This window comes from Halichoeres trimaculatus, unplaced genomic scaffold (genome assembly GCF_033239565.1).
Source record: "Halichoeres trimaculatus isolate MK-OKI-2021-1 unplaced genomic scaffold, fHalTri1.1 fHalTri1_scaffold_11, whole genome shotgun sequence".
Classification (NCBI taxonomy): domain Eukaryota; kingdom Metazoa; phylum Chordata; class Actinopteri; order Labriformes; family Labridae; genus Halichoeres; species Halichoeres trimaculatus.
In genome coordinates this window covers 20,120,362-20,137,165 of record NW_027437189.1, presented here as the reverse complement: position 1 = coordinate 20,137,165, position 16,804 = coordinate 20,120,362, and the positions used below count along the sequence as shown (strand labels likewise).

General features: G+C 40.2%; 2 protein-coding genes across 6 annotated transcripts; one reads left to right on the top strand and one right to left on the bottom strand.

The window, feature by feature from the left end:
* Window positions 1-1,486: 1,486 nt before the first annotated feature.
* pgd (phosphogluconate dehydrogenase) lies at window positions 1,487-8,501 on the top strand. The gene is made up of 13 exons (XM_074681017.1): window positions 1,487-1,631; window positions 2,143-2,218; window positions 2,319-2,498; window positions 2,597-2,662; window positions 2,750-2,868; window positions 3,353-3,422; window positions 3,522-3,656; window positions 3,747-3,936; window positions 5,083-5,213; window positions 5,407-5,540; window positions 6,053-6,152; window positions 7,450-7,572; window positions 8,013-8,501. The coding sequence occupies exons 1-13, from the start codon at window positions 1,624-1,626 to the stop codon at window positions 8,130-8,132; spliced, it is 1,452 nt and encodes a 483-aa protein (XP_074537118.1). The 5' UTR covers window positions 1,487-1,623; the 3' UTR covers window positions 8,133-8,501.
* A 1,766-nt stretch (window positions 8,502-10,267) lies between these two features.
* Window positions 10,268-16,593, bottom strand: tardbpa (TAR DNA binding protein a). Of its 5 annotated transcripts, none has more exons than XR_012599242.1 (7): window positions 15,819-16,592; window positions 15,074-15,237; window positions 14,810-14,950; window positions 14,161-14,331; window positions 13,976-14,060; window positions 13,021-13,167; window positions 10,268-12,262 (listed from the first exon to the last, which is right to left on the bottom strand). XR_012599242.1 is itself a non-coding variant. In XM_074681863.1 (6 exons), the coding sequence occupies exons 1-6, from the start codon at window positions 16,066-16,068 to the stop codon at window positions 13,073-13,075; spliced, it is 906 nt and encodes a 301-aa protein (XP_074537964.1). In that variant the 5' UTR covers window positions 16,069-16,593; the 3' UTR covers window positions 12,273-13,072. The 5 variants fall into 5 exon arrangements, 3 of the variants coding, with proteins under 3 accessions (XP_074537964.1, XP_074537962.1, XP_074537963.1); XR_012599243.1 differs by having other exon boundaries at window positions 10,271-12,262; window positions 15,828-16,592; XM_074681863.1 differs by lacking the exon at window positions 10,268-12,262 and having other exon boundaries at window positions 12,273-13,167; window positions 15,819-16,593.
* Window positions 16,594-16,804: the final 211 nt, after the last annotated feature.

The window sequence follows — 16,804 nt, the reverse complement described above, 5'->3', positions numbered from 1 at the left end:
GTAATTTTGGCATTGGGGCCCTTGACTTCAATATTTGAATCTTACAGTAGTTTTTGTTCACTTTTCAATTTGTCCTTTAATCAATTTATATATTTAAGATTCTGACCAACAGAAAATCCAGCTTTACACCCTTTTGGATCATTCCATAGATTTTAACTGTGACAGTAATGTATTAGATATTTTGTCTTTTCAGTTGAACTTTGATATTTATATTTACTCTCTCCAACCCCGACAACAACACAGAGGAAAATTTAATTTGACTAACTAAACAGTCTGGATCTGGATTCTTTCCATATGGCTCTATTTCCTCCTTCCTGGTTGCATGATTTCGAAGATTTCCTGGTCTAACTGGTTGAGTGAGGACACTTTTCTTGTTGGTTACCATAGATTCCCTATATTACTTTAGAATAAAATGGTGGGGATAATAAGCTGTAATAAAAGGTTTTCGTGACTTTTTGGGGATATGTACTGGGTTTTGTGCTATCTTACAGAGCATCGAACATTATATAAAACACAAAAGATACAAGCTTTCAAGCATAGTTTGTGTATTTCTTAGGGTATGTAATGATCAGTAGTCATGGATTTACTTACTTGGTTGCACAAGATCAAATGAGTCTCCTGATTCTCTCACTTTTGGTCCCAGTTTTGTGGAACTGAAGAATGCAGGAATTCAGCCCTTAAGCCAGAGTTTGACAGAGGGACCCTCTTAAACACCAGTGTCAAAAATCAGGTAATACAGGTAATTTTTTTTTTTTTTTTTACAGTCTATGGTAATACCACACAAGACACCTCAAGACAACACTGCTTCCTTGTATCTCTGTCATTTCTTCAAAGCACATGTTTTTCACAAGTATTTTATTTAGTTAACATGAAAAAGTAGAATTGTAGGAACCCTAAAGCATTTCATTTCAAGTCCATTGATTTTGGGTTCTAGCGCTCTTACCATAACTTTAAACACATGCTATGACCATATAGTCTATGGATACAGCAACGGTTCAACGGGATCTTAAGTTATCAAAGTATAAAAATAAAAATGCTTAGTCATGCTGGACTAATTTTAATTATTTTCTCGTCTTATATTTCTATTGATGGAAAATTGGATCGTTAAAAATAAATGCAGTTTACTTTACATATGTAATGTCATATCGAAATCCAAGGATTACTTGATAATACATTTTTAAAATATATTGGCAGGATAAACTGGGCAACATTTAAGCAGTGATTGAACCTGAAAAAACTCACTACATTGTGTCAGCGGTTGTACTTTTTAGTATATTTAAATGAATTCACTTTGTAGGAAAATGAACACTCATTCGATTGTGGGTGTGTGCATACGTAATCTGATTGACAGCCACTCAAGCCAATAGAAAAAGTGATACCTCTGCTCAGGATTCTGAACCAATGAGAGCTCTCAAACAACATGGCTTGTTTCCTGAACGTTATGTGATTGGTTGAAATTGTCGCAGGGCGTACGTAAGCGCCCCCTCGCCTCTGTCACGTTATGAAGGGAACAAGGAAGTACAAAAACTAGCGAGAAGGAAATCCAAGTGAGGTGGATTGTAGTCCGAGCCCGACTGTCATTTCAACACCGCTACTTACCTGTTACGCCGTCCTCCGAACACCATGGCTGAGTAAGTTCTCTGTTAAGTTTTTACTGATGTATTTTACTAGATTTTTTGTCACAAATACGCTTTTTAAAGTCATAGTTCACTTTGCACCAGTGATGCAAATTTTCCGATAGTTATCTTGATCAGTTAAGCTGGTTTAACGTCCGCTTTCTTGTTTAGTAAAGAAACATGTGAAACATTTAGATGTAGCGTTGATTTTCATCGTCAAATGTCGTCGTCGTTGTTGTTCCCGTTTCACATGGGTAACGATGGGTAACCTAAGCCTTGAAATGGCAAGTTGTGTCATGTCAGTTTGGCGTTTAAGGTTGTGTTTTCGCTCTCCCCAAACAGAAGATATGATTATTGTTATAAATTAAACTTTGAATTTGTAAAGGTTATAGTACTGTAATTCACAGGTACGAAACCTGTGTGAGTAATATAATAGAGAACACTTTGGTGCTTGTTGATGCTCAGACTGTTATCAGATGCCCGTCAGAGTCTTTGAGGAAATGTAATTATTCCTTTCTCGTTACAGAGCAGACATTGCACTGATTGGTTTGGCTGTCATGGGCCAAAACCTCATAATGAACATGAACGACCATGGCTTTGTGGTAAGATGATGACTTTTGTGTCTAATGCCTCCTGGAAGTATAACTTGGTGATCAGTTCTTTCTTATTTCAGTGTCTATAATTTCAAAACTTCTCTGTTAGGTCTGCGCCTACAACCGTACCGTATCCAAGGTGCATGACTTCTTGAAGAACGAGGCAAAGGGCTCCAAGGTGATTGGAGCAGAGTCTCTTGAGGACATGGTGTCCAAGCTCAAGAAGCCCAGGAGGATCATCCTGCTGGTCAAGGCTGGACAGGCTGTGGATGACTTCATTGACAAACTGGTGGGTAGTTTGTGAAGACCTGTGTTTGAGATTACTGTGGGAAGTTGATTCTTCTGTGTGCAACCAACTGGCTTTTTTTCTGCATGCAATTTCCTTAGGTTCCTCTTCTTGATGCTGGGGATATCATCATCGATGGAGGCAACTCTGAATACAGAGACACAACAGTAAGTCAGGAAATCCCTGTTCTGCAGTCAATCCTTTTGTCTAATTTTCAGATTTTCTAACAGCTGTTTTATGTTTCTGCTATTTAGCGGCGGTGTAAGAGCCTGAAGGAGAAGGGTCTGCTGTTCGTTGGCAGTGGAGTCAGCGGTGGAGAGGAAGGGGCACGTTATGGACCATCACTCATGCCAGGAGGACACCAAGAGGCCTGGTGAGTCCTCACAACCTCATTATCAATCTGCATGACTTTTAACACTTCAGCTGCACAGGATATTCAACACAGGGTGCAGACATTCCAAAAAGGGTAAATGCAGTAACTACTATTAAAATTTTCAGAAGATTAATCCATGCACCCTGTAAGAAAGAGCACTGGCACAGGTCATTACTCTCATCTACAACACACCACAATGCCATCCGATATTTAAACAATACAGTCTTTTGAATATGTTGTCTTCATATTCACTGTTTATTCTTACCTTAATTTAATGTTTTTATTCTTGTGACTTTTTCTTATTCTGTTATTGCATTTTGTTTTTTTTGTTGCTGCTGTAACAGCAAAACAATAATCTATTCTATTCTGTTCTATTCTGTTCTATTCTATTCTATTCTATTCTATTCTATTCTATTCTATTGTGATACATTTTTTTCAATGCATGCATACAAATTTTAACTCCCATTAATGCTTTTTTTCTAAGGCCACACATTAAAGACATCTTCCAGAGCATTGCAGCAAAGGTTGGAACAGGAGAGCCCTGTTGTGACTGGGTGAGTGCTATTTGATTTATGTTTTGCATGTAATGCCTACTGCACTGATCGGTCTGTTGTTGCAGCATTTATTCTCATCCCCTCTGCGTTTGTTTGCAGGTTGGAGATGAAGGTGCTGGTCATTTTGTGAAAATGGTCCACAACGGTATCGAGTATGGCGACATGCAGCTGATTTGTGAAGCCTACCATCTGATGAAGGATGTTCTGGGAATGGACCATGATGAGATGGCTCAGGTGAGCTGTCGTGTAAAATCTGTATGTATAATTTCAGTGACATGCTAGTTCTGGACTGAATTATATCACATCATGTTTTTCAACACTCAGGCTTTTGATAACTGGAACAAGACAGAGCTGGACTCCTTCCTGATCGAGATCACTGCTAACATCCTGAAATTCAGGGACTCTGATGGCACACATCTGCTGCCCAAGATCAGAGACAGTGCTGGGCAGAAAGGCACAGGGAAGTGGACGGCTATCTCAGCCCTGGAGTACGGCACACCTGTCACTTTGATCGGTAAGAGGAAGAAAAGAGGCTGTAGACAAGGAAGTGTCTGGTTTCCTTTTCCTTGTAAACTCTTTGTCATAATGACATAGCAAAAGGTGGTACGCCACACCTGCTGGGATTTCACCATGCCTTTAAACTATTAAAGGGCAGTAGGTCACATGATTGTAGTTTGTTGAGCTAATGTTTAGGTTTAGCTGACAGCGTGGCTAAGGAGCATATTCGAATGATTGTGTCTAAGAAGATTGAAGGCTTTTCTAGTGGGCTGCTCATCCCAGGTGACATAAGGGGGATTTGTGATCCTCCGCACAGCTTTGGTTGTTGCTCTCTTGATAACTGTGACTGTTTCATAAGCAGTAAACACAATACAATCAAGGATGTAATGCCATCTGATTATCACAGACTGAATTACATGCATCAAAAACTAATCCAAGTTCAATCCACCTGAAATTTTTCGGCATGTCAGCAAATCCCTGCGACCATTTCTCAGATTAGATGTCTTTTGAATTGAATGTATGTGTTTGCTTAATCCCTGGCACTGCAGCAGATCCTCTTGTTAAAGGGAGAGATAAAGGCAGCACAAAAGGCTTTATTGTGTCAGAGCTGCTGAGCCAGTCCATTCGGAGCAGCCTGACATGTCTGTACAGTGTTCATGGGGGTGACTTTTTGACACCCAACACAGATCGCATTCCTCACAGGGATTGTTCAATTACCAGACATATTCCCCTCAGTCCCTGTGTGTCTGCCTGTTCCCCTGTCAGTGCCTTACATCACTGAACTGGGAAGTTTTTTGCAAGTCATGCTTACCCAACACTTCTTCCTTGTATCTCTGTATATGTAAAAATAAGGTGTATTAAGATCAGTTTGATTACTGGGACTGGCGGTCTTTGCTCTGTAATACACCAGTATTTACAATAGTAGTGTTGTAATTGCTGAGTCATGCTGATTCATAGCCATTGTCCTCATGCCAGTGACGGTGTTTCTTTTCTGTAACCACTGTTACAGGTTACAGAGCAGTTAGATTACTGGTCTGAGGATCCTCTATCAGCTCATAGAGCTTTATTCCTGTGTAATATTCCAAATGTGAAGAGAAATGTATGAAGGGAACTAACTAGGATCCCCTCCCCCTTTGCTTCCTCCCTCACTCCATGTTTTCAGGGGAGGCTGTCTTTGCCAGATGCCTGTCCTCTCTAAAAGATGAGCGAGTGGAGGCCAGCCGCAGCCTTTCAGGGCCCCAGGGGGTCACATTCAGCGGCGACAAGGCTGTGTTCCTGGAGGACATCCGAAAGGTGAAGCATATCAAAAACAACAGTCAGTCAGTTTAATAGGTACACCAAGCTTAAACTAGTAATACCAATTCATGAACAGAAACAGTATTGTAAGATATTGTAGCATCCTGAAGGTAACTTTGTCACATTGTTACCATGATTATATTCAAGCATTTGCCCAACCAATAACCAATTCTTATGTCTCTTCACTCAGGCACTTTATGCCTCCAAGATAATTTCCTACGCACAAGGCTTCATGCTGCTGCGACAGGCAGCAAAAGAGTTTGGCTGGTCCCTAAACTATGGCGCAATTGCTCTGATGTGGAGAGGAGGCTGCATTATTCGAAGGTACATTCAACTTCATTTGCTGGCAAGTTTTCTTTGTGCAACTTTATGTCAACATTCATCTTTCACACCGATGGTGAAAACCACTGGTTACACAGTGTAACAAAGAGACCTGAGAAAAACAGAATGAAATGGGAAGGCTGTTTTAATGAGGCTCACTTTTCAGGGTGTGGAAAGTTAATGAAATCTAAACATGAGCAATAAATGAAGTTATTTTTCTGATCCAGTGGGATTTTGGAGTAAAAATTACAGATTGATGCAAAAATGGCATTCCTGTGCAATCAGATCGAGGAGAATGAGGAAATGCTGGTTGTGACACTGCTTTGCTCTGTGTAATCTTGCAAAGATGTTGCATAAACCTAAATCAAGTCATCAAGTGTGACTTTCAGTGTGTAGCTACCATTCAGCTTGATGCAAATTTAGATGAAATTTCAGTCATGGTATTTTCCTGCAAACAGAGTCTGTCCTTGTCTTTCATTACTGTGTGTAACGATGCCCTTTACTCTCCAAACCAGTGTCTTCCTGGGTAAAATCAAAGAAGCATTTGACAGAGACCCTGAGCTGCAGAACTTGCTGCTGGACTCTTTCTTCAGTGATGCTGTACAGGACTGTCAGGTATGAGGAAGGAGGAAGTGGCCAAAGAACAATTTGCAATACCCACATTGACAAAGACACAAAAACAAGTTGTTTCCCCTTTCACAATGAGGGAATTTAACAGCACTGTGTTTGCTCAAAAGCTAGTTTTAGAACAGGATATACAAACTTCAGTCACGGTGGACTTAAGGGATGCACTGACGAGTCTGGGATTGGACCATATTTATCACATCCTATTAGAAAATAAGCTGGTTTGGACTTATGCTTGTAGCTTGATATTTTTCTTATATTGGGTCAGATCAGGTCAAAGTTGGTCAGCTAGTACAGCCAACAGCTGATTCAGGTTTGTTTTCATTGTCAAATATAAAAGAAAATGTCAGCAGTTTTTGAGTAATACAGCATCTTAGAGAAAGATCTACCTCCTGCAGATTTTAAGACCTGTTCCAGCTGCCTTTTCAAGTGTTAAAGGTCCCATATTAGCTTCTTTTCTGCAGTTTAAAAACACAGCATTTAAAATACTCACATTTCCAGGGTCTGAGGTTTGTTGGCGGAAGGTTGGTATTGTGTCTGGATTCAGGACCAGTCTATTCGCTAGCCCTCTGTTGTACTGTCTAAAGTTGGAAAAGCAGTCGGCTGTGAAGTGACTAGCTCACACATGCACAGTTTTACTGAGCGTAGCTGGCACATTTCCTTGATAAATGAACTCTAGCCACTTAGTCTTGTCTTCTTCCGAGATGGGAAGCTTGTGCATGGAACTATGTGGCTGTTTACAGCCAAAAACAGAGCACTGATGGCTGTTCAACTACGGCATTCTTCTCCCTGCTGCTGGAGAGACTTCTCAGGGAGGGGGTTTGGGGGTATCTGCTCCAGTGGACCAATCATGTCAGACTTGCTACTGATTGGTCAAAAAAGGGAATCGCTGATGTCGGCAAATCCCCAAAATCCAAACAGCTCGTTTTAGGTCAGGATTTTACATTCACAAGAACTACCAAGTACAGGTTTTGTCATTAAATATCACATTTTGTGGGCTGGGAGGAAAGCCAAAGACCCACAAATTTCACCAAAAGACTTAATAAAGTGATTTTTTCATAATATGGGACCTTTAAATCTACTTGCAGATGCTAAAAACAAAAAAAGAAGTTTTTTAAAAAGAGTTTACCCAAAATTGTTTTTCAAACATCAGTTACAGTGCTGGCCCTATTTGACACAACTGTGCATCACTCATGGATTTATGGATAGATTGATTGTAAAAATGATATTCTAAGACCCTTCAACACATCAACACACAGCCTATAACGTGTTTGATCGGCTCTTTCAGGAGTCATGGCGCAGAACAGTGAGCACTGGAGTCCAGCATGGAATCCCCATGCCGTGTTTCACCACAGCGCTGTCCTTCTACGACGGCTACAGACATGATATGCTGCCAGCCAACCTCCTCCAGGTAAGAAACCGGCTGATGATGATGCAATTGAACACATTGAGCATACAGTTCAAGTTTGAAGGCATGTCAGATTAAAAAGATCTGGTGGAGCGGTCGTGTGTTTGTGATTGGGGTCTTAGCTCCTTAATGCCCTCTGGGTTTATAGTATGTTTGTGTTTGTAGCTTCTTAGCTCATCAGTCTTCTTAATTATTTATTATTAAATATTTAAAAATTAATGTGATTCCAGAGCTGAAACAAAATTATTTATATTTTATCAAAAATCTCAATATTTTGTTGGTTATAGCTTGGGAATGTTATTTTTGCTGTTTTGCTTATTTGCAATTTCAATATTTGCTGGTTCACAAAACTCATATTTTCTGGACTAAATCACAGATTAACAGTTGTTAAATTAATCTAAAACTGGACTCCAGGAGTTATTAATGCTGTTTTTGTTTTTTAGGCTCAGAGGGATTACTTTGGAGCCCACACATATGAACTGCTGTCAAACCCCGGCAAATATATCCACACCAACTGGACAGGCCATGGCGGAAATGTCTCTTCTTCATCCTACAATGCTTAAGGACCTTCTTCACATCAGCTGAAAACACAAACAAGATGAGAGGGCGAGGTGAAGAGGACATGTTACACATTCCACACACACCAACAATCACCTTAATCCAGCATTTTACTCCCCTCAGAGATGTGTTACTGCAGTTTTATTTATCAAAAGTGAAATTATAGATTATGTGTGCTGTAAACGCTCCACCCTGTGTGCTTTGGTGCAACAACTTTTTCTAAAAAAAAAAGTAAAACCCATCTAGACACTTTTGTTATTCTGCTGGTTACCAGAACAATGTTTACCAGTGATGTTGGGCCTAGGATTCAAGGTGTTAACACTGGATTAGGGTGAACTGTATTAGGCTAAATAAAGATTTCAATCCCTTTATAATTAGCTTGTATGGTCCTTACTCTGCGTGCTGTAAACAGGATTGAGGTGTGTTTGTGTGAAGTGCTAATTTTAGCTACAAGTGACTGAAGATGCTTTTTATACACTCAGGATATTCCGTTTTAAAGGGCTATCTGTTCAAAGATGGACGCTTCGAGGTGATGGCTCTTTCATGGTGTGTCTTCACATGTCAGAATGTGGGTATCGATAACAACAAATGTTGAGATATAAATGTACAAGAAGGAAAATACAAAACTCTGCTTCAGCTGCTCTATAGAAAGATCAAATCAGTCCCAGAAAACATTTTTGTGCTTTCAACATCTTGTAAACACAGATTTGAACCTTCATACAGATAACAGACAAACATAGAGTGCATTGCTACATTAAAAAAACATACAAATTCCTATAGGTGGAGATAATGCCCAAAATAACTTGACCTTTGGTCACAGATGTGACTTACACACAGGGCTCTGAACAGAAGCTTAGTCATAATGTCTGTCAACAGAGAGAGCTCGCAGTAAACTGTTTACTTGACCGTTTCATGAGTTGTTCTTTCAATGGATTTACAGCAGGTGGCACTACAGAGGAGCCTTCTCACCTTTATAATCATAGGTAAACATAAATACATAATAATGAAATGATAGAAAAGTAAAGCAGAAATATGCAACAGTGCTCTCCTGTATGTTCTTGTCCAGTCTTGTAAGTCACACAACAGCTTTCCTAAAAGGGCAAATTTTTTACATCTACATGTAAAAACATATAAATAGACATACACGTATAAAAATACCTACACCTGAGTAAGTTTGAATTACTAGTTAACTAAACTCAGAGGCTGGAGCTGTTTAAAACAGTGTTGAGAAAGAAGTAAAGAGAGGTCTTTCCAAAACAAGCAGGATGAGCAGCTTCGAATAAGTTTATTGCAACAGACCAGAAAGAAGTAATCTTTACTCCGGGCAGTCTGATGCACAATTTTTCTTTTTGTTATGGCATAAACAGACCCAACCTTTCTCTTGGCCAACAACCTCAACTCCTTTTGACACAGTAAGAGTTTTGATAAAGGCTAAAGCTGAACAAGAGGACTCATTCAAATGGAGGGAGTTGACTATCCTCAGAGAAAGGTCATTTTAGGCCTCTTAAAACATTTAGATGGAATAATCCAAAAGATTCTGAGGAAAGGCTTTACACAAATTGGCCATCTTTGTGTGATTTCTGTGAGTACACCTGCTGTTATACAGTAAACAAAGCCTCACCTCTGTTAATCTGTGCAGCTCAGAGCTGATTGCAGGTTAACAGTTTGTATCAGGTGTATTTCTTCTTTTCATTCATCGTATGATCAAAGACCTCTTTGTTTCACTTCACAAAGCTTTGATCCTGGATGAGGAATAGAGCAGAGCAGATACAAACATAGGGTTTTATATACTTGTATACATACACATGTGTCTACTAATAACGGGTTGTTTTGTTCTCAGAAAGCCCCAAGAAGGTAATAGAATCATGTTTAGTTTGTGGAAATAAACCTCTAAAGCACAGCCTTCTTCACTATAAAAGGCTTGTTTTGGTTGTTTAGAAATTGTATCAAGTGAAAGGCTGTTAGAGCATGAAAAAATGAGTCTGCTGACCAAACAGGCAGCAAGGCCACATCAGACTGAACCATGATGCATTACAGAGAGGGAGGAAGAAGACCAGTCAGTGCATGCAAATAGGTTTCATCAGGATTAAATGCTTTTATTTTAGGATTTCTGTGATCATCATCAACCCTTTAACAAAAACACTGAATAACACCAAAAACACACTATGATGTCCAAAAGAAATCATTTATGAGGTGTAAATAATAAGTTAATGAACATTTTTTCAACAGTTTATACACTGCACTCATTTTGGAATCAAAACACATGAAGCACTAACTCAAAACTATCATCAATTCATAATTATCAAAATGACAGAGCATGTCACCCGTTCTCTAGTTTGTTTCAGTTAACTGACTTTCAGTGTTAATGGATGCAGACAGATCACTTCTTTCCAAAATGAATGAAACTAAACAAGGCAATACTTTATATGACACAAGGTCAGGTTCACATTTCTAAGCTTTGTATTATAAGATACACAGAATGGCACGACCAAACTGTTTTTGGTTTATAGAGAGGTACTCATCAACAGAATCAAATGCATTAGTACAACTAAAGTGAGCAAAATGAGGTATGAGGTTATGAAAACAAGGGAAGATCGAGCTTTTAATTGTGTTCTCAGATCAGAGGAGATGCCTTAGTGAAAAACTGGCGGAGTAAAACACTCATGTTTAGACCTCCAGTTGGGAGCAGCTCATCCTGCTTCAACTTCCTTTGGACTTATTTACAGCAAAAGATGTCGCATCAGTTTACAAAGTGAACAAAATGAACAGCATCATCATGTTTTACTTTGACCAAAGAGCAAATGAAATTTTTTGGGTGTCTTTGTCTCATCAAGTAAACACTTTAATAAAGGGCAGTTTCTCCCAGCCTCGTATGAAATCCAGATCCTTCACAGAGATCAAGTAGTTGGTACTACTTCCTTTGTCACTGTGTTGTTATAAAAAAGACGAGACCGGCCCTGGGCCACCAGTTTCAAAGTTTTATCTTGTATGCATTTCATTCAATGCAGCAAAAAAAATAAAATAATAACATCCAAGATAAGACAACAAATTGAAATTGAGAATTAATTTCAGATGACTTATTTTGAAAATGTGCTCTTTATTCAAACACCCTGGTCTGCTTGATAGGGTAAGGGACCTGATGCCACCGTGGTCACTTTTTTCCATTAACATCAGTGTTTTTTTTTTAATTATTAGCCTGTCTTGGCCTTCCAAATGTATTTCAACAAAATGTTTGCAATTTAATTTCTCCTGTCATAAATCCTGTATTTTTAACACCAAAACACAGAAACTCAACCAATCCTTCACAAATCCAGGGATTCAAGAAATAAAGAGTTGCCAATGTATTTTTTTCTCAACAGCACCCCCACCAGGCAGAACATTTCAACTACTAACCAGCCAGCATCCATAACACTGTACACAGCAGGAGCACTGAGCAGTTTAGACCAAGAGCCAAATGTGAGCTTACAGAAAACTCAAAATGAGGAGTCGAGTGGAGAGAAAGACTCTCACTGTCCTACATTTCTTAACCACATTAACAGACGACAGGCAATAAAAAAAACTCAAGACCTTTATTTAACACCTCAATACTAAGATATTTCAATACAGAAGGTGTGAATTCTTGCTGGTATGTTCATCCTATTCTTCAAGTCCCTTTGGATTTCAGTTAGCTCATACATTCAAACAATTGTACAACCAAAGTAAAAAAACACAAGATCACAAGCTGCCTTTTTAAATGCTATTGATCACATCGAAGAGACCTTATAGTTAATACTTCCAGAGGACAAAGGATTGAGTTGTTACTGACATAATGCATGTTGCAGAATAAAGGCAGACTGTATGTTTCACAAGTTCAAAACCAAAATGAACTGTTTGACTGCAAGTGTGACATTGGCTGTGTTTGTGACATTTGCAGGCATCGATAAGTACCTATACCCAATGGTTGTGGTCCACTTTTTGTTGTGTTACAGGATGGTCCAAGTGTTCTTGCAAGTGAGGGTGAAGATGAACCTTTTAGGGATTAAGGCAGACGTGCAGCTTTCCCACTGTCGTTTGTGCAGACAATGTCTTCAGTTTGTCCATAAATGACTCCAACCGGGGTTCAGACGGAAACCTTGGCTGTCCGTGTCCGAGGTCCCTATACATGTGAATTAAAGTGTTGGCATTTCAATTAATGTTAAGTTAAAAAAATAAGTCACTGTCAAAGGTGTGTTATACCTAGTCAAATTCAGTTTTATTCAGACTTCCCTTATTCACAAAACATAGAAAATGCATTCGTCACCACTTCAAACACAAACTTTCAATGGGAACTCCTCAAACATTCACCACATCAACCTCAGAGCTCACTTGCAAACTTCAACACGCTTTCAGTGTTTGCCCCCCTCCCCCACACAGGCTTCACAAAGTCACATTTTCACACAGAGAGGGTGGTAACAAGGTGGGAAAAAAGCACACAACCAGACACAGCATTCACATCAAATCAGACAGCAAGAACAAGCTATGAAAGAATACAAATACTCTTAGCACTTGTCATTTTCATGGTGATCTTAAGGAATCAAAGTTGATAGAGAACAATGAGAGAAAGCAGAGACCATAGGGATCTCCAGACGCAGTAAATGTCCTTGTGATGGCCAGTGGGGACACACTCGTACTTGCTTCTTCCTCTCACACTCGCACAAAGCCACAGGTTCTTCAACGCTCGCAGGCATTTTTCTCTTAAAAAAGGGTTTTGCACAAACAGTCCTCACACTTGCTTTCTTTCATTTTGTTCTCCCGTTCGCTCACTCTCACTCGGCCCAACACCAGTCCCACTCATTGATCTCAAAAAAAGCGACAACAGCAGACACGATTTCTATATCCATAAAAAAATTGGAGAGGAAAAAAGACAACACCCACCGTCTAACACAGTAAATGCAGAGTGAAGCTGTGTTCTTTGATGACAAAGCATTTACACATGGGAAGAGGGGAATTGATACTGAGATCTGGCGAACATTGCAGCCAATGAGGCGCTTCCTCCCGGGAAATTGGGAAAGAGTTGTTGAACTGCAGAAGAGATTTTCATGAAGGCTTTTCAAAAGACGTCAAACAAAAACAAACAAAAGATGCAATCAACTGCATGAACACATATCAACATATCAGGCCCATAGTACAGGGGGCTGAGGGGGCTCTGGAGATACTCGTGCATGTTCATAAATATTTCTCTTGCATGCACAGTCATCTGTGTAAGATTTCTCACAAACAAAAAGTGTGGCATTTTCCACTAAAACACAAACTAAACTTTTCACTCATTAAATGTTGACCACATAATCAGTCACACAAGTATAAATTTTCTCGTAAACAAAATAAAAGGCAGTGTTTTTTTTTTTTTTTTAAATTATAGGAACATAAGATATAAGCAGTTCCCCTGTAAGAATACTTACCAGATTAACCTAATAGCAACAGAAAAGGTCAACTTGAACTAACTACATTCCCCAACTAGAAGACTTAGACTCCATAGAGTTGCCGAAGCCGGAGCTGAAGCCACCACTGGAGGCCGTGTTAGTGCCTGCTGCCCAGCCGAGGCTGGCTGAGCTGGGGCTGCTGTAACTGGTGCTGGCAGAGCTATAGGTCTGGTCTCGGGTCGTTGTGGCTGTGCCTGCAGCTGTGGTCAGACCCTGCTGGTTAGCCAGCATGCCCATCATTCCCCAACTGCTCTGTAGCGCTGCCTGGGCAGCAGCAACCATTGCAGGGTTAAGACCAAGAGCCCCAAAGTTAACCCCACCACTACCGCTACCTAACCCACCACGATTACTGCCGTAACCCCCACTGAACCCACCAGCCCCAAACCGCCCTCGATCCATCATTTGCCTACTATTATTGTGTTTGGGCTCAGCGTTGGAGATGTGCACACTGATGCCCTTGATGATCAGGTCCTCTCCGCACAGGGCTTGGGCGACCTGAGAAGAAAGTGAGGAGGGTATTAATACTACAATTAATCCTGCCATTTTAACGCTGCCACCGCATTATCAAAGCTGGCTGACTGAAGGTAGGTCTCACCTGGTCATCGGCAAAGGTGACAAATGCAAATGCCCGGAAAGGTTTAGGGATGAAGACATCAGTTACTTCCCCATACTGCATGAAGTACTGCCTCAATTCATCAGTTGTCATGTCTTCTGTGCAGCGACCGACAAAGATTTTACGGCTTCGCATGGGCTCATCTGGGCATGCCTGAAAAGACAACAATGAAAACGAGGCTATTGGTCCAATTCACGACAACATAACTGTAATTTTACTGAAGTAGAGTTTTCAGCTATCTGCCATTTACTTTTAAGCGACATCTTTCAACTTGTATACCTTGTTTTATAACACAAATAACTATACTTTCTATTACTTCCATTTTAAAGCAGGGCCAAGTTGATTTATGAATATTTCTTTTTCTTACACAGACCTCAAGACTTGTTTCAACCAAACTGTTGGATTTTTTCTTAGAGTGTCTGTTAGTGCAAAGCCTACAGAGGCTAAACATTCTCCTTACAGAATGTTTTGTAAATGCCGTTTAAAACTAGAATATCAGTGTAAAATCCTCTTCAACAGGATGTTAAGTCCAGTTTGCTCTGAACAGAAACTTCCGGTGGACAAGTCCTCCAAATATTTACTTTTGACATGTACACCCCTGCTGTTTAAAATGTGAAAAAGACCGTGTTACCTTTGAATTGGGCAGTTTGCAGTCACACCATCGTCCATCGATCATGTGTCTCTGAGCAATCACTTTGGTTTGTGTTTCATACTCAGTGAACCGGACAAACCCGAACCCTTTGGAGTTGCCAGTCTTTGCATCTCTCTTAACCTGCAGGAAACAAAGAAGAAGAAGGAGAGGGGGCTTTATAGGCAACTTTAAAAAAAAACAGGAAACACTGTGTTAAACTACGCATGACACAAAAATCATGAAACTATTAAGAGATGCCATTACCTGCACCATGATGACTTCCCCGAAAGTACTGAAATAATCTTTCAGATCTTGTTCTGTTGTTTTCCATGGCAGCCCAAGCACAATGAGATCTGATGTCTTCTGAAAGCCTCTTTTTATTTTTACTGCTGAGGCAGCGTCTATTTCCTCCATCTTTCTTTTGTTATCTGTGGGGAAAAAAAGATAAATTGAAAAAGGCACAAGGCATGTAAATATATAGATCTCCTGGAAATGGAGTATAAGGTGTAAGTTGACACCTTTGGGGATGGTGACATACAACAAACACATTGCAGATCATAGTTAAAGGTTAGTAAACGGCACAACATAAGCTGACTATCTGGTGTGAATTCTTATAATACTGTAACACTCTTCTGTGGAGGTTTCTTTGCCATAGTTTGTAGCATGGCTCCAAAGACTTTCTTTGTGGAGTTACAAGAACATCGGGTCAATCGTGGTACAAACCCATTCAGTGCAGAGTTGTTAGAGGGTCTAAGGACAGACATTTCAGGACTGTTTAAGTCCATTTAAACAGGTAATGTCCCCTTTATAACAAATCCAGCTCTGTGAAAATTATATTAAAATCTGACTGTTTTACTGACTTTAACAATTTAATCAAGGTATGTATCTCTAGACATATTAACATATATAGAGATAAAGAGAAGGGACCTAAATTAGTGCCTGACTTCAAATTATGTCAGATAGTGTTATCATAAAGGAATGTAGAAAAATAAAGTAGCTAATACCACACCTGTCTCACCTTTGGGGTAATTGACGACATAGACCAAGCTTCCCCAATCGTTCTCAGGTGCATGCAGGACACCCTCCACAAGCCGGACTCCCCTCATGCACTGGGACTCAGGGTTCCTGTACCGCAGCCCGCACGCCCCTGGGAACTGAGCAGCTACCGATGATAGCAAAACAGTACCATCATCCTCTGAGGGGATCTCCATGGGTTCTTCGCTTTCATCCTCAGCCACTCTGATGTACAGCTCGGACATGGTGTCTCACTGGCTGACCGCTGGTCCAAGAGGAATCAGCGGAAGGATCTCAAGTTACCAGCAAACACCGGAATGATGCGCACGAGTTTGCAGTGACGACCGTTGCCGAAGTTAACTTCTTCAACCGGGTGACGCAACTGAAAGGCAATGACAGTCAGACGCAAACAGACAAACGCTGTCAAACGCAAACACTTACTCTACGACACTCTTACTTTTAATAGCTTAAGGCTATGGATTTGCCTCTGTTCTTATCCACAGGCAGCACGCGTAAACAAGTTAGCCAGCTAGCTAACAAGCTAGCACACTGAATGCAGCTTGATAAATGAATGACCATTCAGTATCGCACAGTGTTGACTGTCAACAAATACACGATTCTTCCTCTACTCTACAAAAGCGTGGCCGAAAAAAGTACGTAAATAACAGCACTTAGGCGTCTTCTCATACGGTGGATATTTAAGCCGCTGTGGAAATTTGCAGCTGTGTAACTGCAGCTAACCTCTATAACCTCAAGCTAGCTAACAAAATGGCTGCGCGAGTTGTATGACATCATTTGGTTGGGAGGGCACACTGATAGTTTTTGTAGGGATGTCAACAGTTAAAAATTGTTACTTTTTGTTAGTTGTTTGCTTAAAGACGAAAAGTTGAGAATCATACTTTTAATTAGTGTACATGTGATGCGAAGTAGGTGACTCCAATTATCGTGTCGCTTTTAATAACTCGACAATACGAAGTTTTA

Coding starts and splice junctions, on each gene's coding strand:
- tardbpa (XM_074681861.1), bottom strand. CDS start 16,068: ATGTCCGAGCTGTACATCAGAGTGGCTGAGGATGAAAGCGAAGAACCC. Junction 15,238..15,818: donor TTACCCCAAAGGTGAGACAG/GTGTGGTATTAG, acceptor TTTTCCCCACAG/ATAACAAAAGAAAGATGGAG. Junction 14,332..14,809: donor GCAAACTGCCCAATTCAAAG/GTAACACGGTCT, acceptor TTGTCTTTTCAG/GCATGCCCAGATGAGCCCAT.
- pgd (XM_074681017.1), top strand. Junction 2,663..2,749: donor CTGAATACAGAGACACAACA/GTAAGTCAGGAA, acceptor TCTGCTATTTAG/CGGCGGTGTAAGAGCCTGAA. Junction 3,423..3,521: donor GAGAGCCCTGTTGTGACTGG/GTGAGTGCTATT, acceptor GTTTGTTTGCAG/GTTGGAGATGAAGGTGCTGG.